Raw genomic sequence first — 24,957 nt, 5'->3', positions numbered from 1 at the left:
GCCTTCCAGTCTGGGTGCCTGACTGTAGCCTTGACAGAGATGCAGGGACCCGGGTTCCTGTCCTGAAGCTCCACTAGCTTCTGGAATGGCTTTCAAGGAGAAGTAGAGCAGAGCTGTGGAGCTGCCGTTGCTGCATAGTCAGGGACAGAAGTGACCTGCGGATGCAGATCAGGGATGCCTGCTTCCAGGCAGCACTTCTGCCTCGGGACACAGGGCCTTTGGCAGTAATTATCCTACCCTGCAGCCTCATCCTACCCCAGGATGAGGTAGTGCCTTGCCCCATACAGGTAGTAGTCCTCTGTCACCAATTTCAGATGCTGTTAGGGCCGCTTTTCACCAGACTGTGAGGTGACATATGTTTGTTTTTCTCTTTTACATTTCTCTAATCTCCTCTCTACCAATTCTGTGGTATGTATTTGGCTGATGGTGTTACTCCCTGGGAAAAAATTGCTACATTTTAAAAAGAAAACATTTGAACCAACCACTCTAGTTCAAGCACCACTAGAAAGAGGGAGTAGGTGCCCTTGTTCCTGTATGTGACCCCGGAAGAGACAGGCTACACAGCAGTAACAGGGCTGCTGGTCTGGGTAAAAGCCCCAACTTGACCGCTTGCTGTGGGACTTTGGCCAACTTACCTAACTTCTCTGTGGCCCTTCATTCAGCTATTGTAGAGGTTTGTGCAACCTCCCAGGATGGTGTGTGCAGGGCCAAGCAGACTAAATTGGTGGAGTAGCCCTCCGCCCAGAGGCCATAGTCCCTCTGGAGAGAGATAGGGCATGTGACAGAGCAGATTCAAGTGCTGCTGGCATTCACAGCAGGGTGTTGTGAACGAATGGCAGAGCCTCCCTTTGACCTATGGTTGGAGTGACAAGAAGGTGTCTCTGACCTTGCCACTGCGCATGAAGGATGACAACATCAGGGTGTGTGTGTGTGTGTGTGTGTGTGTGTGTACACCCACAGGGGAATGAGTCAGGATGGAAATACAAAGCAATGAAGGTGACTAAATTGACCTGGGACTTGGACTCTTGTGCTGGGACTATGGTTAATGCAGTCTTCTGGGGACATCTTTAAGGAAGTGCCTCGCCCGTGTGGACTTGGCCATCCCAGAATAGCAAGTGACCTGCACCCCTGGGCTGGAAACTATAGAGCAGTTGCCGTAAGCCCAGGAGCAGATTCTCCGGAGCCCACGGAGGATAGAAACTTCTATTTCAAGATTGGAGCCACAAGGGGGGTGGGGTCAAAGATAGAGAAGCCGCTGGCTGGGAGCTATCCCCTCCACATAGGGTGGCACAGACCAGTCATGGAACCGTCCCGGCCTCTCTTCTCACTCACAGATTGGGGCTGGTGGGCTCTTCCCCAGATGAAAGATAAAGAGGCAGAGTTAAAAGTGGCTTCCTTCTTTTCTTCTCTGGAGTTGAGTGTGTGTTACCTCATCGCTTGTCCCAAAGTGGACACTGTATGTTGCCCATAAGAGAGTTTCCCTGGGGAAACTGAGTCATGAAGGTTTATTTCTGTGCCTTCCACCTCTTACCCACCAGGGAATGCAGGGAGCTTGTAGCCCGGTGTCTGTGAAGTCCGAGCTACTGTTGTCAACATTCCACCGTCCTGGACCGGAGCTCTCTAAGAAACCGCCGAGGTCTGAAGGGGAGGCCACGTGTGGGTGGTTCTTGGTGTGCTCTGTGGGCAGATATGGGCCAGGCTTCCTGCCAGAGCCATGAGAGTTCAGCTATAGGTCTTCCGAGAGCTTTCTATTGGACTGATTGTGGCTCGGTAGTAGAGGGCAGGACATGTACAAGGCCCTGGGATCCTCACCAGCACCATACTCATAAATATAAGAAAGATTTCCTACCTGGCCAAAGAAGTCCTCCTTCATGGCTGAAGGTGATTGACTATTCAAGATGGTGTTGATCAAGGTGCTGAGCCAAAGATGGTTGAGAACTCAGCATTAAACAGGAGACGCCTCACTCCCTCCAAGGTTTGGGAAACATCAAGGGACAGGGGACTGTGAAACGTTGTCTTAGGTGTAGCCTGGCTTTGTCACTCACAAACTCACAGCAGCCATGGTTGCCCACCTAGGGCCTACTCAAGACTGAGTTATAGAACAGTCATTGTTGTGGGAGGGGCAAACAGAATGCACTATTGCAGGATGACAAGCACAGAAAGTGTAGTTAGCATGTTGTCATCTGAGCATACAGTGTCACGTGTCCAGGACAAGTAACAAATGCCGCCATCCGCAGAGCACCTAGTTCCCATAGTCTCTGTACCCTCCCCCAAATAACCCCATATTTCTTCTGAAAACGGGCCGGGGATCCTTTTAGAAGGACACCTTTTTAAGGTAAATACTCCCCTGGCACCAAGAGAGACTGTCATGGCCCCACTGTTCTTGTTCAGAGTTGTGAAAGTAAAGTAGAGTGCCTCACCCAGGACCAGGACCCTTGCTTCACCTCCCATGTGCCTCATCCCCCCATCCCTCAGTCTAAAAGGTGGGTACCAATACCACTCCTGTTGTACAAATAGGGGATGCTCACCCCTGGGGGAAAGTGGAGGGTGCCGCCAACCTGGAGGTGTTGAGACAAGCCGAGTGACCAAGGTCACTGCCATCTCCACAGCTAGATTCCCAACAGAAATTCTCCCTCAGTGCTCTGCACTCCTGTGCTGTGCCCTGGGAGAGTGCATGTGCAGTCTCTGTGCGTTTGTGCTAGCTTTCCCAAAGGTGGGCGCTCTATATCAGAGCTTCCTCCACCCCGCCTTGGCAGCCCTGCCCAGTGTTCTGCATCCTGCTGGCTGTCTAACTAACCAACCTCTCTCTGTTCACATCCATGGAGTTCATGATTGAGTACTATGAGCAACCCTGGCCTAAGACCCCCACTCTGTCTCCCCAGCATCTCTCCATACTCTCTACCAGCCCAGCACCCCCAAAATAGGTCAGAAAGGGAAACAAGAGCTTTCTTTCTTTATTTGTCCATACTGCTGCTAGGAACAGGCATGTGTGATGCCCCAGTCCTGCCCTTCTTTCAGAGTAGAGTAGTGCCTCCATCCTTTGGTTAGGCATTTACCCTAAAGTCCCCATAGCTGGCACCAGTCCCACTAGCTGCTACCTCCCAGCTGAGCCTGTCCTTGGGGCATGAGACAGTTCTAGATTCCAGCGGCTCGTGTTGCCTGAATCCATGTCTGCTGAGAACCCCACACTGCCTCCTGAAGTACCCCTCCAGAGGGCGTCCCTCGCTCAGTATGCATCTCGGGATGTCCTTGTTCATTGTTCATTTTCCACATCCTATAAAAGTCTGGTTCAGCCTCCTCCTGTGGCCTCATGTCTTATTACAGTCACCATTAGCTACACGTCTGCCTCTGCCTTCCCAGCAGACTGCACAGAGAGCCCAAGCCAACCTTGCTTCCGTAACAGCTCTCAGCACAGAGCTTCCTGGGAGTTCAGCGTGCACTGTACTTGTGTCGAGGGATAGCAGTGAGGCTCTGGCTTCTGAGAGTTTTCTGCTCCCAGGACCAGCATGCTGGCTGTACACTGTCAGAGAACCACAGGTGGCAGAATGAAAGGATTAAGGGAGGATGAATAGGAAGATGTTGTCATTCTACAGTGTTCAAAGGTAGCTCACTCACACAGACTGAAGATGTGCCTGACATGAAAGATGGGCTTTAGGTTGATTTAACTAGATGTTAAGAAATGGATCAGAGATGTGCGAAGTCACGGAGCATTCTTGTGTATTCCTAGCTTCCCAGGTAGGTGGAGGACCCCTCCGGGAGTGGAGAGCATGCATTCTATGTTCTGATAGTATATAGAGTGGTCAGTAAATTGTCATGGAGATGGGACAAGTCGGGCATTAATAAGAAGACGGAGTGAGGCCAGCATCCGCATTCAGTGTGAGAAGAAGGCAGCCACATTCCAATTTGTTTGGATTCTGGGACAGGTTTTCTCGGCCAGCCATTGCTGGCATCTGGAGCTAAGTAACTCCTGATGAATTTAAATAGGATTTTTAGCAGTGTTCCTGATCTACCTCCCTCCTCTCCCTCCCTCCTACCCCCCTCTCTGGGTAGGCAGGTCAGAGGTTGGCATCGGATAACTTCCTCAACTGCTCTCCTCCACACCTGGAGTTCACCATTGGCTAGCCTGGCTGGCCGCCCAGCTCCAGGGAGACGCCTGTCTGTCTTCCCCACCGCCCAGCTTTTCCATGGCTGCTGCAGATCCTAAGTCAGGCTCTCATGCCCGTGCAGCAAGTGCCTCACTCACAGAGCCATCTCCACAGCCCTGATGCTTTTGACTTAGTGTTTCTCATCATCTTTGCACACTGACTTTTCCTTCCAGCATGTGTATTCGGGTGGGAGGAAGGACCTGATTGAGGCATGGCTGACATCTGGTAGGGAAGCCGATCATGGCCTCTTCCTTGATGAGCAGCTCTGAGTGGACCCGGCTTTTCAGAACCTTGCGGGAGAGAGGCCACAGTGGTACCTTCCCATCATCACCTTATACAAGGGGAATCTGGAGTAGTACCTATTTGTTGTATAAAGGCCGCTTGTGGGCTGGAGAAATGGCTCAGCGGTTAAGAGCACTGACTGCTCTTCCAGAGGACCTGGGTTCAATTCCCAGCACCCACATGGCAGCTCATGACTGTCTGAAAATCCAGTCCCAGGGGATCTGACACCTTCACACCAATGCACATAAAATAAAGATAAATAAATCATAAAAAAAATTAAAAAAAAAAGGCCGCTTGTTCATTCCCAGCTGCCCAGACTCAAAATAACCACCCAGAAACTGTAGTAATTAAGTCACTGTTTGGCTTATTTGCCCTAGCTTCTTATTGGCTAGCTCTTATATATTAAATTAACCCATTTCTATTAATCTGTGTATCGCCTTGTAGCTGTGGCTTACCAGTACGGTTCTGTCCAGTGTCTGTCTCTGGTGGGGCTACGTGGCATCTCCTGACTCCACCTTCTTTCTCCCAGCATTCAGTTTAGTTTTTCCCACCTAGCTCTATTCTACCCTATCACAAACCAAGACAGATTCTTTATTCATTAACCAATAAAAACAACACATATACAGAAGGGCCTCCCACATCACCTAGTCATCATAATCTTATGTGCTGTTTCACCTCATAGTCATTTCCCCAAGTTGGTAGCTTTGGAACTGGGGGTCTTGGTGGCAAGTCCTCTGTCAGCTCCTCCTTGGAGACAGGTGGGTCATATTCTGCGTCCTGGCCCTGAATGTATTTTACCTTCTGAGTTTGTTGAATGTTTGTTTTTGGAAATTTAATGTCTTTGCCTTTTGTTCCATGACCCAGGGAGAGACGACATGAAGAATGCATATGCTTTTCATTCTAAACCTAAAATAGTGTAAAGGCAGAAGTACCTATAGTCTTTGCTGGACCAGGAAGGTACGCTGTGCCCATGCGCATGGCAGGCTGAAGGAAGCATATAGCTGGTGACTTTTCACATCGTCATCTTTGACAGTTAACGTTCTTGATTGTTTGGAATAGACAGGAGATGGCTGTAGGCTTGATGAAGAATTCATAGTATTGAACAGGAAAGAGTAAGAGAGAGGCACCAGGGAAGCAAAGAGGTGGCTCCCAGTCCAGAGCAGCTTTCTGCTGCTGCTCCATGGGAGGGAGAAGAATGAACTTTACCTGGGTAGACATGTACTGGGACAGCTCGCAGATCACTGCATGCTCTTGAGGCCAGCTCTGGGTAACAGCACTAGCTGAGCTCTCCTGACAGATTCCTAGCTGCCTAGCTTCTGTGATCTTGTTGACATGTTTGAAGGGAGGTGATAGTCCCAGAAGACATCTGAAGGAAGAGAAGGCCACTAAAGCGGCCGGGTGACCCAGTATGGCTCATCTTGAATTCTGCTCAGTGGTTCTGTAAAGCCTGCTCATTATGAGCTGAGAGCCTCTGCCAGCTTGACAATGCCTGTAGGGAAAGCAGAACTAAACCATCTCCTTTATGCTTGTGAAAGAAAAGCCGGGAATAAAACTTAGACCCTAGCGTCTCTCTTGGAAATGCTCTTTACAATTAGATCCAAAGATGAAAATCAGCCCCAAGCCTAGAGAAGGCATCACACAGACGTTTTTTGTTCTTCTGAGATTGTAGCGGTTGGCTGCCCAAATCCTGATGTCGTTTGAATGTTTGTGACATGCCTACTGTGCATGGTTCTACTTGGAAATCGTAGAGCCTGTTAGTGTCTTCTCTCTGTGACCTTGCTTCATGCTCTTTGGTGAACCCCAGGGGGTAAATGGCCTCATTGGAAATATTCTCAAGGACCGTGTGTCTGCCAGACAGTGCTCAGTCAGGCCCTCTCTGCTCCAGGCAAGCAACTCTGCACAGGGGCAGTGTGTTCTATCCTTTCCAGAAAGGTCTCAGCAGACTTCCCAAATCTGCCAAGAGAAATCTGCCCCTCTATTTCAGTTAAGTCCCGGCTAGAGACTTCTTGCCTTGAGTATACTCCTGAGAGGAGCAGGAAGGTAGGGACTTGGTGTAGGAGGCAGGCTCGAATCAAGGACGATGATGCTATGCAATCAGGTAAACCATAGGGACTGAGAGTGTGAAGGATGGGCAGCCTTGGCTCACAGCAGCGGCAGGCAAGTCTCTCCAGGAACTCTCATATCTTTGCCCTCCACTAGCCTGATTGCCTAGTCCTGGCTTATTTGAGGTCACGGTGGCTCCTCATGCCTTACATCCCAGCCCAAGCCTGATCCAGAATAATGCCAGCTTCTCCAGAGAAATGGAGCCAATAGATATCTCTCTCTCTCTCTCTCTCTCTCTCTCTCTCTCTCTCTCTCTCACACACACACACACACACACACACACACAGAGAGAGAGAGAGAGAGAGAGAGAGTGTATCTCTTCATGCAGCTATAACTCCATCAATCCTTGTAATATGGCATTTGTATATAGTGTATTGATCAGTTTTCCATCACTATAACAAGCTACCTGAGGCAACTGATCAATAGAGGAAAGGTTCAACTTTGTCGCCATATGACTTTGGAGGCCCTGGCCCAAATCCAGTGGTCCCCATTGGTTTGAGCCTCTGTGAAGATGACCCATGATAACAAGAGCCATTGTTAGAGGGAATGGCCCTACCACATATGGCAGGAAGCAAGAGAAGGAGAGCAGGAGATCTGGCTCCCACGACCTCCTTTTGAGGGCGTACCCCAGTTACCTGGAGGCTTCCCTCTGGGAATTTCCCTTCAAAAATCCATATCACCTCCCAATTACATGATCCAGGAGGCCAATTCTTTAACACATGAATCTGTGGGGGACACTCATCCAAATCACAGCCGTGTGTGTGTGTGTGTGTGTGTGTGTGTGTGTGTGTGTGTGTGTGTGTTTGCATGTGTGCGTGCATGCGCACAGTATATTTAAATCATTGGCTTATAGGCTCATCATGTCTGGCAGGCAGTAGAGAAGTCACAGGAAGTAGCTGGGGTGCTGTCTTCAGTCAGATATTCTTCTCCCCGAAGTCTTAGCTTTGCTGTGAAGTCTTCAACTAACCTGAGTGGAGTTGAATTCACACCCAAAGTACTGGGAATAATCTTGTTGACTTAAACTCAGCAGATGGTAACTGTTAGCTGCATTTATACAACAAGCTCACAGCGAAGCCTAGATTTGCATATGATTAAATAGCTGGTTCTGACAGGCTGGTCAAGTTGGCACTTACGATGCACATCGCAACCAGCTCTCAGCTTCCTGCCCTGAAGACCAGAGCCTGTGAGAGGACAAGAGATCCAGTCTTCATTGTTCCTCCCTGTCAGAGGGAGCCTGAACCATCACTTCTCACACCCAGACTGGGGAGCCCCTGAACCCCAGAACCCACATTTCCATAGCCATCTTCCACTAACTGAGTGAGACTGGACCCTGGGTCCCTGGGAATCACAGAGATTCTTCATGGCTGATCAGCCTAAGGCAATTTGAACTTTCTCAGCTAATTGGGCTGATTTTCACTCCAGCTCAGCATCCTCTGAAAGAGTAGTGCACCCCACAAAAGATATCAGCCAAATAGGGACGCCTTAGAGGGGGACACTGTGGCCTCACTAGATAACAACTATGACTCAAGACAGTGCCCACAGATCATAGGATATGAAAGACCTGTGTGTGTCCCAACACTTGGGAAGCTCAGGCAGGAGGATTGCCTTGAGTTCAAGGCTGGCCTGGGTTGTATAGCAAGTCCCAAGACCTAGACTATAGAACCTAACCACAACCAAAGGCTGTTGCCGTGGTCCAGCGCTTGTTCACACAGGTGCTCTGGGTACTCATGTTCTGTGAACAGGGTTAAGAGGGTCAACAGATATGTATACAATGTACGGTGACTTGTTTTCTAAAGCAACCACATCATAGTCCTAACCCATATGACTGTGCAGTTGCTTGGAAACAGGAACTTTTTAATCAGTCAAAGTGAGGTCATGCTGTGTAAAGGTGGGGCCCAAAGCCAGTGCCTGGTATCCCTTGAGAAAGCTATTTGGAGACCCAGCAAGAGGAGATGGTTGAATAAAGACAGAAGCTGGCAGAGGAGTGACGTGTCTACTAGCCAGGAAATGCCAAGCACCTTGGCCACTTCGCTACCAGGTGCTGAAAGAGACCTGGAACATCTGCTCCTGGAGGCTGTCATGGGAACCAGTCTACACCCGGTCATATTGCTTGTTTTTCATGTTGTTATGACAAAATATCCAGCAAAAGCCACTTACAGGGATACAGGTTTCCTTTAGCTCACAACTGTGAGGTTACCATCCATCGTGATAGTGGAGTCACCACGGTCCGAGTGTGCCTGGTCACATCCTCAGCTAGGAAGCAGAAAGAGATGCGGAAGCTCAGCTCACTTTCTCCTCTTTATTCAGCTGGGGACCCCAGCCTGTGAATTGGTGTTTCCCCAACATTTAGGATGGGTCAGTTAACTCAACCTAAAGACCCCACCACACCAGTGCCCATGCTTGTCTCCAATGTCATTGTCGAGCTGGTCAGGTCAACAGAATTAACCATAACTCAGTCTTGCCAGCTCCTAGGTTCTGGATTCTTGGAAGTGTGATGGATCTTACCTGAGACTGGTCTCAGCATCGGAGCCTCCCTAGTGTCTCCTGAGGCTTCGGCAGCTGACTTCTGACCAGTGGAGGTTCGTCCATCTTCAGGAAGCAGTGGCTGTGGTGATCCTGTCCATCACGCTCACATCTACCCGTGGGATGGGTCCCAGAGACTTAGGTGTGTAGCACTTTGCTTCCTTTCACAGTCCTAGGAAACTCTGCTGGTGACACCCTGCCCCGAGTGTCCAGATCATGCTGAGTTTGGCTCTGAGTGGCAGGAACACATCACGACCCACAGCTGAGGCAGCTCCCTCTCAGGCGAGTCCAGCCTGGGGACTTTCCACAGCCCGCTGCCATCTGGCCCTCGCCAGACAATGAATAATTGTTTCTGCTGGTGGAAAGACAGCTCCAGTTAACACATAGCCCGGATTCACTCAGGCAGCCACCTCTGCCAGTCAAGAATGGGTAGGGAATGTGTGAGGCCTGGCCCCAGAACATTGAGTTCTGTCGTCACCGATGATGACAGAGGCAGCTTAGGTGACACCTGAAGTCCTGATATCTGGAAGACACAATCAATGCGCATTAACAAGAACTTACCTGAGACTGTTCCCAGCATCAGAGCCTCCCTAGTGACCTCTGAGGCTTCTGTTGTTGACTTCTGACCAATGGAGGTATATCCATCTTCAGGAAGCAGCATCTGTGATGACCGTGTCCATCAAGGTCACATCTATCCATACATGATGTGTGTCCTGTGCACATGTGGGAACTGGGTGCTGGTCACCTGTCTGTCCTCGTCATGAGCAATATCACACCTGGAAACCTGTACGCTGTCAATAGTGGTATGCGTCTACTTACTGGGCTGTGGTATAGACAGCTCTGACTCTTTAAGGTGTTGTGTGTGATGCGGTGGTGTGTGTGTGTGTGTGTGTGTGTAGCTGGGACTCAAACCCAGGGCCTTGTTCACACTAGGCAAGCACTCTACCACTGAGACACATCTATAGCCCCCTATGAAGTATAACTTTTATAGAATAAAATGCAGCCTTTCAAATGCACTGATTGCGTTTTGACACATGTTCTTAACGGGATAACTACCGCTTTAGTTGCAACCTGGAGTATCTTATTATTCCAGAAATTTCCTTGTTATCTTTTTGTCTCCAGTTGCCCCTTCACCCGAGCATTCTGATTCCCCTGTTTTGACAGTTCTTGGGCCTCTTGGTGTGGGAAGGACTACGCTGTGCCTTCCAGCACTGGCTTCGTTTATACATTGTTGTACTTTTTAGTGAACGCACAATGTAAGAGGTCATCTTACAGCATATTCATATGTCCTTAGGTTTGACATTTAGTACCCTGCCCCCTGGCCTCCATGTTTTCACTCCCAGGCATCCTGCGCTGTTCCCTCTCACTGTGCTGTCATATATATTCTAGCACTTCCCTTGCCTGTTTTCTTGAAGCCTTTTGCTCTCTTTTTCAGGGCCACATGCATCACCTTTCCCCTTGAGTCATTTTTATGAACCATAGTAAGTTGGCTTAATGTTTACAATGAAAGCATCGCGGGGTGGGGGAGCCATGGAGAATCCTTTCTGTGCTGTGCCTACCTGAGTCTCTTTGGGTCATCTCCAGGTCTTTGCATGGGCTTCTTCATTCACAGCTGTAAACAAACCACATGTGACGTGCGTGTTGCTCTTTAGAATCTGTAGCACCAGTCTTTTCACAGCCAGCCGTCTCTGGCGCTTCTTGTTCAAGGCATGCGGATGCCCAAGGAGCAGGGAGAGGAAAACGTCACGATAGCTTGACCGTGATCGTCTTCCCGGACAGCTGGTGGCTCCCACTGTCTTATGGTTAGCAGTACCAAGCGTCCTTGGGTATGGCTCCCAACCCCCCACTTGAAATACGATTTTTAGAACAAACACCAGATGAAGAATTGTTGGAGCAAGAGGAGCAATGCTACGTGGTTCTTGCTGTACAGTCCAGTCTGTTGACAGATTGCCCTTCAGAGCATGGAGCTGATGGCGATATTTCACAAGTTCCTTAAGCGGCTGGGATGTCAGGCAGAAAAGGCCATTTGTCAGCTCTCTGCTGCTGTAACGAAATACCTGAGGGGATGCACTTATAGAGAGGGGAAGTTAATTTTGCCGATATGCAATTGACCCTGTTGCTTTGGGGCTTGCGGAGGGGCAGTACCTGGTGGGAATGAAAGCCTGGTTGAGCAAGCCTGCTCACCTCAGGGACAGAGAAGAAAGGTAGAGGCGTGTCCTATGGCCCCTCCAGGGCACAACCTCACTGGCTTAAAACCTCCTAGTGTGTGCTATGTTTTCAAGTCAGTGCCCCCTCCCGACAGCACCGTGCTTCTCCGTCCATCCCATCCTGTGTCATCTCCCAGCCCCTCCGCTTATTACTCATCCCCTCTCACACATCCTTGTGGACCCTTTCCTCTCCTGCAGCCCAGATAGTTCCCTCTTTAGCCACATTTTTCCCCCAGCTTCCAGATACTAGGGAAAACATGTGGCAGATGTTTTTTGAGTCTAACTTATTTCAGATATAATTGTAATATATAATTTGGTTCCTACCCATTTTTCTGCAAACACATGCTTTGTTTTATGACAGAGTAGAACGCCACTATGTCCATGTGCAGCACATTTTCTTTATCTGCTCATCCTCTCTGCACCTAGGCTGCTTCCATAATTTGGCTGTCGTGAACAGTGCAAGAGGCACAGGTGTCTCTCTAGGAAGCTGAGTCTGTAGTGGCTTTGGTTCTTTGGGGCATATACCAAATACGACTTGACTGGATCACACACAGAGTTAAAAGTCAGCCCACAGAATGGAAGACAATTTTTGTTGATATTCATCTGGCAGGGGATTACTATCTAAAATATGGGAAGAAATCAACAAATTAACCAACAAAAGAGTAAATGATACAATCAGTAAGTGAACAGTAGAATTCCGAAGAATGAAATTATGTCATCTCGTGGCCATCAAAAGAGAAGAGGGAGGGAATGGAATCCCACAATCCCCTTCGAGGGCATGTTCTTGACAACCAAAGAATTTCCCACTAGAGCTCCCTTTAAAGCCCCCATGACCTCTTGATGGGACTAAGCCTTTAGCACATGAACCTTCAGGGGACACTCAAGGTCCAAGCTGCAGCAACTGGACGTGAGTTGGGGCTAATGGCCACTGAGACTGAGCCCCAGGCACGAGGGCTGATGGCTACAAAACCATCATCCAGGGACTTCGGGTCAGATGCACTGGCCTGTCTGGGCTCCCCGCAGTCTGTGCTCCAACTCTTAAAGTTCTCTCATTAACTGATTGGGTTGCTGAGTGAAACAGCTGACCTCTCTGGATGCTAACATTCCCTCTAAGGTTGGGGGCTGATGAGATGAGACCAACAAGGGGTACCTAGCATCTTTGGAGCTTCACAGGGTGACTCAGAGTCCACAGCTCTTTTGACCCCTGTGAGCCTTCGTTCCTTTCTGGGTGGGAAAACAACAAAAACGTAGTAGCTGAGCAGCATCAGGTATAAAATTCCATGATTCCAGGAAGGGACAATCCTATTGCTGAGGTTTTCTCAGTCATATTTTATTTTTGCTAGTGCATAATCTATTTTAGCAATGTAAAAAGACAGGATTTCAAGCTCCTTTTCATGCTGTCTGAAGGCAACACCTTCATCTGATTATGTTTACTCCTGTTTGAGACAGGAAACAGTGGTATAAGACCCTAACATGTGAACTATTGCCCATGAAAGGCATGAGATTTTCAGCAAGGTTATTTTAAACCGACAAATTGGGGGTGGGGGAATCTTGATTTCTTGGCTTTTGACTCGCGGCGCCTGAGTGGTTTCTAAAACACATACCTTATGTAAGTTGAAATAATGGAAATTTGAAGCTATTTAAATGACTTCCCAGCCTCCCAGTCTCCTTTTCATAGTTTCATAATAAACGTCATGGCTTAGAACATGGGGTTATTTTTACCAGAAAGCAAAGAAAATGGCATGTTTGGAGCCAGTTTCTTTAAAAAAAAAAAAAGAATTCACTTCACAGTTTACATTCCCTAAAGAGAATCAACTAATTGAAAGGTTTGGGAAAGATTTGCATCCAACAGAAAGCACAGCAACTCTGTAGGCTTTTTGACCTGTGGAGGGGCACTGTGCAGTGGCCAAGACCCTAGTGCCAGGGATGCAGGGATGCCAGGCAGGCCAGACTCACAAAGCCTTCTGGGCAGGGCTCTTCAGTTACCCTTCAGTAAGGTAAGAGGCCAAAGGCACCTCCTGAACTCTGGCCTGGTAGCACATTGTGCCAGGACCTGGTGGCATGAGTCTAGCCAGCATGGCTGGAGATGAGCATGCACCTTGTCATGATCCTGGCTGTATAGGCAGGCAGGGCTGGACAGTACCGATCTCGGAAGGTCTGGTCCAGCTTCGGTGTTTGTCTGCTGTGGATGTCAAGAAGCTGCTGAATAGGAACACACAGGAGGCTCTCTAGAAGATGGGGGTGGTGGCCCAGCAGGACATGCTGCAGGAGGTGGAGATAAAAAGGTGAATGGACTCAAAAATGAGCTTTCCCAGTCCCTGTCTCAGCTCTCAGGGATTCTGGCGGTATAAGTCAGCTTAGTACAAGATATAGAAACCACGTTAAATATTTTACACAGAAAAATAATATAGGGTATCAGGTACTCAGAAAAGTACAGGAACAGCTGAGAAAGAGGTACTGATGGAGGAAGGTCATTGGTTAAAAAAATAAAGAAACTGCTTGGCTGGCCCTCATAGGTTAAAACATAGGTGGGAGGAGTAAACAGAACAGAATGCTGGGAGAAAGAAGCTGAGTCGAGGAGTTGCCATGATTCTCCCACTCCAGGCAGATGCAGGTTAAGATCATTCCTGGTAAGCCAGCTCGTGAGCTACACAGATATTAGAAATGGGCTAGTCCAGGTGTGAGAGTTAGCCGAGAAAAGGCTAGATGTAATGGGCCAAGCGGTGTTTAAAAGAATACAGTTTCCGCGTAATTATTTCGGGGCATAAGCTAGAGCTAGCCATGTGGGCGGCCGGGTGCCAGGGACGCAGCCCAGCCCGCCGCTCATATTTCAACAAGGTACCATGGGCTAAATGTTTGGGTCACTACCGAACTCACATGAGAAATCTTAGCTGGGTGTGGTGATATGTACCCATAATCCTAGCACTCGGGAAACAGGCAGGAGTCACAAGTTTGAGGCTAGCCTGACTTATGCAATGATATTCCCTCTGAGAAAAAGAATTGCAAAGAATCTTAAACCCCAGCTATAAGTGATAGTGTTAAAAGGTAAATTCTGGGAGTTGGCTGGGTCATGAAGACTCTGTCTCACCACTGGGGCTAGTTAACATCCCTTAAAAACAAAGCTCTGGCAAACCTGGTAGTACAGGGTATAAAATCAGCTACTTTGGAGGCCGAGTCTAGGAGATCCTATATTCAAAGCCAGTTAGACCTTAAAGTGGGTTCAAAGCCATCCTAGGCAACTTAGTGAGACCTTGTCTCAAAATGAAAACAGCAATGGGGATATAGATCAGTGGTAAAATACCTGCCTAACATGCATAGTACCCATAGTTCAATTTCTAGTACCATTGTGTGTGGGGGGGGGGAGGGACAACTCTGGAGCACTGCCTGATCCCATCCATGTCTGGACACAGAGAGATGGCACCTTCCATGACCTAGGAAGCAAGGCCTTGATCTTAGACTTCTGACCTTCTAAAACTGTGAGCAGTAAAGTTTTCAGTATTTCGTAAGCACCTTGGGTTAGCATCTTTTGTTACAGCAGCACAGACAGACTGAGGCAAGCAAGAAATAGGATAATTAAATCCCCAAATACTCTGCTCAGAATTCAGGATGTGGGGCTGTAGTCAGTAGAGCCCGTCCATGTCTGTAGTCATGGTTGCCCATGGAAACAGCAGCGAGAAGAAAGTTGACCGCTTTTCTGCTCTAGAAGTCCCCGTGGTCAACAGGACCTATTTCACATTCAGAACCATGGCACAAGTGAACCAAGGCTCATCAGAACTCAGCGTATGATGGTGTATGTGACTAGTCCCCCATGAAGGTTCATGGAAGGGAGGAAAATGGGATCTGGATGCACATGGTCCTATATCATAGGATCTGAGGGAACAGGAGACATCAGGGACTGTGCCAGGCTTTCCTTCCTGCAGCCCATGTAGATAGTGGCCCATTCACTGAGGATGGGCTTGGGTTACCTACAGGATTGCCAAGGTCTGTGTTACAACTGATGCTCAGAAATGTTGAAGCTTGGGAAGCGTCTGCAGAGATTAGAAAAACAAAACCATAGAGAATGAGAGAAAAGAGGGCTAGGGAGGAAGCCCTAAGAACACAGCATTCCGGGGTCCTGCCGCGGACACAGTCCCAGCCAAGTGAGATGAGAAAGGAGCAAGAGGAGTCAAAGAAGCTAAACAAGGAGGTCTGAAGAGGTGGGAGCATACAAGGTATGTTTCTTCAAGCATTTTGGTAAGTGAAAGATGCTGACTGAAAAGTTTCCCTGTAATAGGACTCCATTGATAGGACTGACTGTAAAGGGCACACATTAACCGCTAGTCTCCAGAATTTGGGGGCTAGGGAAGTATTGATTACAAATATTCAGCACAGGGTACTTTGGGGATAGAGGAACTATTTTGTCTTGAAGTGTGATGGTGGATGCATTGTCGGGCTAATCTTGGACCATCAATTATTTCTCGGACCAGCGGGGAGGCATGGGAATAAAGACACAACTCACATCTATTTATGGGGAGAGAGTTTTTAGTGATCCCTCCTGAAATCCTGAGTTTACATCCTGAAAATTTACCCACGTTTATTCTCCAAACAGCTTTTATACTAAAACATAAATTGAAGGGTAAATTTATTAGCATTCTGTTTCCTAGGTAGCCAGGCGAATGACTTTGGTCACTTCCACACCTTTTCTTACGTTTGCTCTGTCACGTCTTTCTTTGCCTGCTCTGTAACGTAGACTGAATCAGCACCTCTGTCCAGATGATCTCCCAGAATGACAAAGAAGGAGCAGGGCGACATTAGCGTATCCTGACCCTTTGTTTAGGATGGTGTCTGTTTGTCTCAAAAAGCTAGGTGACCACCTCCTTGGTGGCAGGTGCAAACTGGCCTGAAATTCTGGCCGCCATACAAAGTAGAAATATGGGCCTGTATTATATGGCCCTACAATGTGTGACCTCATGCATTTCTAAAACTCAGAACTACACACCACAAAAAAATAGACTTTATCATATAGAGAATGGAGAGATGGTTGTCTGGATGGCTGGATGGATGATGAATGGATGATGGAGAGATGAATGGATAGATGGGTGGATGAAGAGATGGATGAGTGGGTGGGTGGGCAGGTAGATGACGGATGGATGGGTGGATGGATGACAGGTGGATGGATGACAGATGGATGGATGACAGGTGGGTAGGTGGATGAATGGGTGGATGGATGACAGGTGGATGGATGACAGGTGGATGGATGACAGGTGGGTGGATGGGTGGATGGATGGGTGGACGGATGACAGGTGGATGGATGACAGCTGGGTAGGTGGATGGATGGGTAGATGAAGAGATGGATGAGTGGATGGATGGGCAGGTAGATGAATGACAGATGAGGGATAGGTTGATGGCACACACACACACACACACACACACACACACATATATCTTACTTAATTGCTTTCTGCCTTGTTTATCTTTTAAGATTTTTTTTTTTTTTTGGTTTTTCGAGACAAGGTTTCTCTGTGGTTTTGGAGCCTGTCCTGGAACTAGCTCTTGTAGACCAGGATGGTCTCGAACTCACAGAGATCCACCTGCCTCTGCCTCCCAAGTGCTGGCATTAAAGGCGTGCGCCACCATCGTCTGGCTAAGATTTATTATTTTTTTTTACATGTTTTGCCTACATGCATGTCTGCACATCATGTGTATACCTGGTGCTCATGGAGGTCCCCTGGAACTGTAGTTACAGATGGTTGAGTGCAATGTAGGGGCTGGGATCAAACTCAGCTCCTCTGGAAAAGCAGTCCATGCTCTTGACTACTGAGCTATCTCTCTAGCCCTCCACCTTGCTTTTTCAAGACACAGTCTCTTCCTGAACCTGAAAGTCACCATGATAGCTAATCTAGCTGGCCTGCAAACCCCAGAGATCTACCTCTCTCCATGCTGGGATGACAGTCATACTCTGTCGTATCTCACTATTCATATGGGTGCTGGGAATTTGAACTCAGGTCCCCATGCTTGTCCAATAATACTTCCCCAGCGGGCCATCTCCCCAGCCTGAGAGCAGTCAGATCTGTCAAATGTTCTAAGGAGACTGAGGACTGCCCATGCTGGGCTTCCCCTGGATCCATGGAAACTTGACCCATGAGATGTCAGGCAAAATCCTCTTTCTAGGAGCTCAGTCTCTTGACATGGTCCTTTGAGACCCCAGAAAAACAGAGCCTGCCGCTCAGATAAGAGGCCTTGGCCCTAAGAAGATGCTCAGCTGAGGAAAGTCAGGTACTGAGCTTCATCTCAGCCTCTTCACCATCCCCTATTGTAGCTGTATGGCTGCAGCTGACTCCTTTACACTTGAAGTGCCAGAAGGGGGACTGATGAGCTTCTTGGGTCTCTCTGGGAGGTTAAGGCTTTGAAAAGTTGGCCATGTGAACTCAGGCCTTGACATGGGTGCCCTTCTTTCTATGGATCCACTTCATGTCCTCCCTTCCCCCAAGTCAGTGGTGGCTTGCTCAGTCCTTTGGCCACTGTTCCAGAGGCCTTTCACCATTGCTCAGTGTAGAGTTTAAATGGGTGTGGTTCCCATGGACTCGTGTTTGAATGCTTGGCCTATAGGGAGTGGCACTGTTAGGAGTGTAACCTTATTGGAGGAAGTGTGGCACTATGTGGGGGGAGGCAGACTTTGAGGTCTCATATGCTCAAGCTATGCCGAGTGTGGTAGACAGTTCACTTCCTGTTGCCTTCTGATAGAGATGTTGAACTCTCAGCTACCTCTCCAGCACCATGTCTGCCTGCACATTGCCATGCTTCCAGCCATGACAGTAATGGACTACACCTCTGCAACTGTGAGTAAGCCAATTAAATGGTTTCCTTTATAGGAGCTGACATGGTCATGGTGTCTCTGCACAGCAATAGAAACCCTAAGACAGTCTCAACACCCTGCTTGGCAGTTTGGTGTGGAGTAAACACCCAGGGTACAGGTGTTAACTCCTGCTCTTTCAGGATAGGGGTATTCCCACATTAATAGACTTCTACTTTCTTAGTAACTTTGGTGGTCTCTGAAAGTAGGGTCATCCTCCAAGATGCAGCTGCTATACTCAAGGAGGCTCCAGATGCACAGAATGTTATTCACCAGTTCCCAGAGTATGGGTTCACTGAGTGGGGGCTCTGGAAATGCCCACATTCTTACATTCTAATGAACAACACCCCTGGTGAAAGTATATCTAGGGAAGGACAATGCTGGCAGAAAATCACTGCGCAGATTTCTGTATCCACAACAATGCTAAAGTGTTCCTTGTGGACTTCAAGTGGCAGTTTGTAGGTGCTGAAGGAATTCTGGGTACTAATAGACCCAGGGTCCATAGAGTCTGCCCTTCAGTGCTCACAAAGGTAGGTAGCAGGAAACGTCCTGGGTCTCTCATACATGTCAAAGCAGAATGCAAAACAGGTAGATACTGTGTATAAGGATGCCTGAGTACGTCCAGAATCAGGAGCGATAGACTAGTCTTTCAGGGGAGACTTCCTTTCATCATGCTTGCTCCCTAGCTCCCTCTTCCTGGGCTCTGGGGGACGCTGGCATCATCCTACTTCCCTGAGCTTTGGAGCCTGCTGCAGGGCCTGCAGTCAAATCTCTCCTCCCCCCACACCTGCCACCAGGGATTTCTGCAGCTTAAAAGCTTAGGTGTGACCTCAAAAGTCATGTGTGTGCCCTGCTGATCCCTCCCTCCTCCCTGTGGTGGATCTGAGCATTGTGGGTGCAGTGTACCCTCTCAGACTTGCAAGCCTTACACACTTGAACACAATCTGGGTTCTCCTCATCCTGGCAAGCCTCGGGAAGAGAACCGGGGATGGCAGCGCTCCATCAGGCAGGCTCTCCTGTGCTGTGTACAGTCTATGACTTGCTCTGGCCATCTACGTTCTAGCCCCTCCCACCCCCACCCAAAGCCATTTATTGTTTCTCTTACTTTCACAAGCCAAGGCTGCGCATCACCTGCAGCCATGGAGACAGAATATGCTGGGATGTGAAGTCATCAGGGGTACTACCTGTCTTATACAGAGTCTGTTGGGATCATACACACAAGGTAACAGCACCTGAGGTGCCATCAGCTTGCTAAGGTCACACAAGTCCTAGGAGACAGAAGTGTGTTCAAAGACCTCAACCCAGCTCCTCTAAAGACAATGGACACCTGAACACAGGACATGTCTGCAGGTCAGAGTTGCTCTTGGTGACAGGGATTGACTAGTGCCATGCCAGTTTCTGAAGGGTTCAATCCTGCAGCAGGGAGTGGATTAGTCTCAGCCAGTAGCCAACTGGAGGGGTGGCATGGCCCTCTGCCCACTGTGGCCTTTGCTGTCCAAGCCAACAAGTGCCATAACTATTCACCAAGCCATGTGTTTTCCACAGTAGATTGTCATTGAAGAAGCAGAGGGCCTTCGAGTTTAGGTGATGTAACCATGATAGGTGGGTTGGTTTCTTTTCTGTTGCTGTGTCAAAACATCACGACTAAAGGTGACTTACAGGATAAGGGGGATGAGACTCCATCATGGCCCGGGACACATGGCAGCAAGCCAGCATGGTGGCCTGGAAGCAGAGAGATCGCATCTCACCAACAAGCATGAAGCAGTGAGAGTGGAGGGGGCAGGGCTTAAATTCTCAAAGTCCATCTGGCATGAGATGTACTTCCTCCAGCAAAACAGCACCTCCCAAAGCTACCTAAACCGACCAACCAGGGACCCCAGGTTCAAAGGCCACCACCAATGGGGGACATTCCTTATTCAAAGCACTGAAGTAGATGACCCTGAGTCCCTAAATCCAGAATCTGAGTTCTCTCACCCAGTTCCTTCTCTATCTAAGGCTAGTACATGCATAGCTCAGCACGTATATCCCAGTGTGTGAAAAGCTTAGGGGGGGCATGAGAATAGGGGGGCCATAGCAGCTGAGAGCTCTACAGGTCACCTACTGATATGCTGCCAAAATTAAGGCTTTGGTTGACAGTCACTGTATCCTGCAGCCTTCCAGCACGCACTTAGGGGGCAGGGAAGGCAGCATGGCAAAGCTATTTATGTAACCCACAGCCCTATCGTGGCTGGAGGCCAGATCTCATGTCCTCCACCTCAGAAAAGCAGAGGTTTACTCTCATTCTCAAGATGCCCCCAGGAGTGTGCGAATCGGCAGCTTTTCTCACACTGGCTTGAGAATCAGGAAATGTCTTGGAAGCTCTCTGCAGAACCATCATCTAAGGTCTGTGCTGCGAAGCCCCAGAGGTTTCCACTTCCGGAAACAGGCTCCCAGCCACAGGGATGCAGAGTCTCTTCCTCCCCTATTCCCCATCTCCAAGCAGCAGAGGCAGGCCCTTGAAATGGTAGCTGCAATTCTTTAATAAGAAGTTTGATTAGAAAATAAAAATATAAAGAAGGGAATGAAGATATTTTTCTTTAAGTACTTCTTGCCTCAGAGTGAACGGGCAGGCTGTCTGGTGCCTGGGTAGCTGCCAGATGCCACTTCTTGTCAAGTGAATCTGATGTTAAAAAGGGAGATTTTATAACGTTCGTTATAAGCTTACGAGCTTAGGACATGTATTTACAGAGCAGCATTTCTGTCTGGGACATCTATTGCGTGTCTGCTGTAGACTAGCTCTCCTTCCAGATACCCGAGGGCTGGCAACTGCTCGAGCCTCCGAGTAGCATGAGTTAATACAAAGCTAGAAGGGACCATTCCTCTGTTGGCTTTGGGCATTCTGCGGCAGATGGGGTGTCACTGGGCATATTGTGTCAGTGTCTGCAGAGCTCCTAAAGCCTCCTATTTCTCATTCCACCAGCAGTGTGTCTGTCTTTGGAATTGCAGCTGTCCCAGTATGTGTGAAGTGCATTATACCGTCTTTCAAAACACAAGGCAGAGCTCAGTCCCAATCAGCTCTCAAGTACCAGGATGTCTGTGGCTAATCCAGCAACCAGAATTCTCCTAAAAGCTCCAGTCTGCCCCACACTGAGGTCTAGCTGGCCAGTCAGCCTGAAGCCAGGGGCCCCTGAGCTCCTTGGTGGACCGTGGGTCTCCAGTGAGTTTGCGGAAGGTGCACTACCACCTAACACCCTGCTGTCTCTTCTCTTCCAGCGATCCACGAGTTCCCCACAGACCTGTTCTCCAACAGAGAGCGGCAACATGGCGCTGTCCTACTACACATCCTCGGTGTAGGTATCCTCAAGGGCCAGGAGCCACTAACGTTCTGACGCAGGAGCTGCATCTGTATAATATATAATGACCATAGAGCAGTGGTTCTCAACCTTCCTAAGGCCGTGAGATTTTAATACAGTTCCCCATGTTGTGGTGGCCCCCAAATCATAAGATTATTTTGTTGCCACTTCATAACTGTAATCTTGCTACTGTTGTGAATCGTAATGTAAAGATCTGATTATGTAACCCCCAAGAGAGTCACTCCCCACAGGTTAAGATCTATTGCCATGGAATGTCTGAGTTCTTATTTACTCCTTGCAACAACTTGAGATGAGAATAGACACTAGACTATCTTGCCCCAGAAGACTCTTCCTAAGTGTCAGGTGACTGTGTCCAGTGTCTCCTAGTATGTCCACTCCCAGCACAAGCACGTGGTTCTTTTCCTGTGCCTCACTTTCTAGTTTCATAAAACAGGAGTGATGACATCTGTCAACCATATTGGGCTTGGTGCGGTATGGGTCTGCTGCCATGGTTCCTGTGTTTGCTTTCCAATCTCCTCGTCACATTTCTTGTTCCCCCTTTACATTCAAAAGAGATCCAGCCCATTTAGGGTGGCTGGCCACCGACCCCTCCTCTCCGTGGTCAGACAAACTCTGATGGCAATCAGTAGTGCAATAGCAACTTAAGTAGGAATGAGGAAGTCAAGCCCAAAGTGTAGATTGCTGTTCTTGGACAGAACATACCAAGTCAGATTTCAGCTCCCTGCCTATTTTTGCAAAGACTTGTTCGCTTGTTTGTGTATGTGTTCATTTATTTGAGATACCATCACCTATATCCAGGGTGGCCTCAAACCTCAGGGTAGCTGAGGATGACCAGAAACTCCTGATCCACTCCCCCAACCCACCCACCCTCCCATATGCATCTCCCAAGTGCTGGAGATGTGCCACCTTGTCCAATTTACATGGTACTGAGGTAAACCTCTGACCTTGTGTATGCTAGGCAAGCAGTCTACTAGATGAACTACAGCCCCAGCCCCTATTAGGTAAAGTTTTTTATTAGAAGACAGCCACTCCGTTCATTGCTGTGTTCTCTGTGGCGGTCCCAAACTCACAGAGATCCACCTGCCTCTTGCTCCCAAGTGCTGGGATTACAGGTGTGTGCCACCTCTGCCAGGCTTCTGTGGGTGCTTTTGAGCTCCAGTGGCAGGACTGAAAAGCTGCATCAGGGTACATGGTCTCTAGAGGCTAAAATGCTTTCTGGCCCTCGTGGAAACCAACAGAAGACTCTGCTGAATGGTTGCCAGCAAGTGAGGCTGGTCATGGTCAACTTCTTTTTGCTTCCAATCAGCCCCAGCAAATTTCCTCCTGCTCAGCAATTGGGCTGCCCAGTACTGTCTGCTTATAAATTTAAACTCGGAACCACTAGCGTTTTTCTAGAGGTAATTTAATTCTCTGGCGGAGAACAAGGGCCAGAAGATGACGAAGGAGTTGTGACTGGCATGATAAACCACTAATGAAAGCAGTGGCTGGAATGGGGACTGTGGGCAGATTTTAAACTGTGAGCCTGCGTATTATTTCTAGGATGGGGCTATTATCTTTCTACACCCTGGCATTCACATTCTATCCCCTTTTACTAGGAGATGTAAGTTTGGCAAGTTTTCCCCATAGTTCTGTGACTCTGCCCTATAAACAAAACCTTTATGGTTGAACCTGAGAATCAGTACCTCAGGCATTTGGCAAGAACCCTTCCAAGTAGTAATTACCAAGCTAAGACTGGAGGACGGAACGCAGACCATTATTTGATTTTTATGAATAAAGTTTTATTAGAACACGTGCACACCCATTCCAGGGCTGCATTGGTTTTATAAGTGCAAAAATAGTAGTATATAGCAGAGACTAGTTGACCTACAGAGGCTAAAATATGACTCCCTCCCTCCCCCACTGCGTGTGTGTGTGTGTGTGTGAGTGTCTGTGTGAGTGAGTTAGTGGGTCTCTCCCTCTCCCTCCCTTTCTCCCCTTTACATTCAAATGAGACCCAGCTCTCTCTCTTTTGGGGCATGTATGTGTTTATGTATGCATGTATACATGTGCACACATATGCTTATGGAGGCCAGAGTTCCAGATCTAGTGTTTTGCTCAATTGGGTTTCAAGCTGTTTTTTGAAATGGCTTCTCTCAACAAACCTGGGCTTAACAATTCAGTTAGACTGGTTGTTCAGCAACCTCTGAGAATTCTCCTGTTTCCACATCCCCAGAGCTTGGGTTCCAGGCATGTCCCACCGCACCCACTTTTTACAGAGGTGCTGTGGATCTAGGCTCAGCTCCTTGTGTTTACACAGCAGGCACTTTGTCAACGGAGCCATCTTCCTAGCTCCTCTCTTCTATTTTTGAAATATGACTCACTATGTAGCCCAGGCTGGCCTAGAACTTGCTATCTTCCTACCTTAGCTTCCTGAAGGCTGAAACTGTACGCATGTGCCATCCTTCCCAGCTCCGGATCTGGATCTCTTACTCTGTGACAGCAGTGGGAGGAAGCACAGTCCCGTGTGGCCTGGATTTATGACTGCCTGCTGTTCAGCACTCTGTTTCCCCATGCTAAGCCTCGGATCCCTTGTCTATCAGGGAAGATATGGAGAGAACAATTCTTGGTTGCTGGGGCTCTCCATCTGTGCTTCTGCCCGCGGCCGTCACTGAAACCAGCTTTCCCTTTGCAGGCTCTCTACATGTTCTACGCCCTGGCCATTGTGTGTGATGACTTCTTTGTCCCGTCCCTCGAGAAGATCTGTGAGGTACGTGGAAAGGACCTGGGACCCTCCACAAAGCCCTGGGTGACTAGGGGCACCTGTCATGTACCTGACAAGGCCGGGAAGGCTGGGCTAGGACAGAAAGCACAACCATCCGTCAGCCACCTAGTGCTGCACCAAGTCAGTGTCAGTGATGACATCCTGTCCTAAAACTCAGCAGAAGCCATGGGCTCTGTGAAGTCACCCTCCAGCCATTATACTCTAGGAGCAGTGGTTCTCAGCCCTCCTAATGTTCTGATGCTTTAGTACAGCTCCTCATATTGCGGTGACCCCCAACCTTAAAATTCTTTTTGCTGCCACTCATGACTATAATTTTGCTACTATTATGAATCATAATGTAAATATCTGATATGGAACCCCAGAGGGGTTGCCACCCACAGGTTGAGAACCTCCGTTCTAGAAGCCATAAGGTCTGAGTCAAATCTGGCTCGCCAGGGAACAGGCAAGCCTGGAACTGGCTGCATTGGCACATTTCCTACAAACCATAGATGGGAGTCCCAGAGAGGACCTGGGTTGCCTAAGTGCTCCCCTGGGCGAACACTAAGCCATGGTGACAGTCGTCCTCTCTGTCCCCATTTACATCGCGTTCTCCCTCCAGCTATGTTGCTCATTCATTTTCCCTTCCCATACACAAGACCTTGGGCTCCCTCTCTGCCTTTTTTGTAAGCTTCTAATCTAGTAGGGAAAAAGCCTTTTGTTCTCAGTGCTTACCATGTGCAGCCCCTTGGGGATTGGCCACCCCTCACCTTAT

General features: G+C 48.6%; 1 protein-coding gene across 2 annotated transcripts in view; it reads left to right on the top strand.

Annotated features, from left to right (window-relative positions):
- Positions 1-24,957, top strand: part of Slc24a4 (solute carrier family 24 member 4) — a 142,984-nt gene that overhangs the window by 66,890 nt on the left and 51,137 nt on the right. For both annotated transcript variants that reach the window (XM_041633204.1, XM_041633203.1), the window contains exons 3-4: positions 21,345-21,421; positions 24,117-24,191. In XM_041633204.1, the coding sequence (XP_041489138.1) occupies positions 21,345-21,421; positions 24,117-24,191 (152 nt within the window). The remainder of the gene's footprint in view (positions 1-21,344; positions 21,422-24,116; positions 24,192-24,957) is intronic.

This window comes from Microtus oregoni, unplaced genomic scaffold (genome assembly GCF_018167655.1).
Source record: "Microtus oregoni isolate MIOR12 unplaced genomic scaffold, Mior012 000043F_ref0000047, whole genome shotgun sequence".
In the NCBI taxonomy this organism is placed as follows: domain Eukaryota; kingdom Metazoa; phylum Chordata; class Mammalia; order Rodentia; family Cricetidae; genus Microtus; species Microtus oregoni.
Note: the sequence above shows the minus strand (reverse complement) of the source record. Positions and strands in the feature narration are given on the sequence as shown.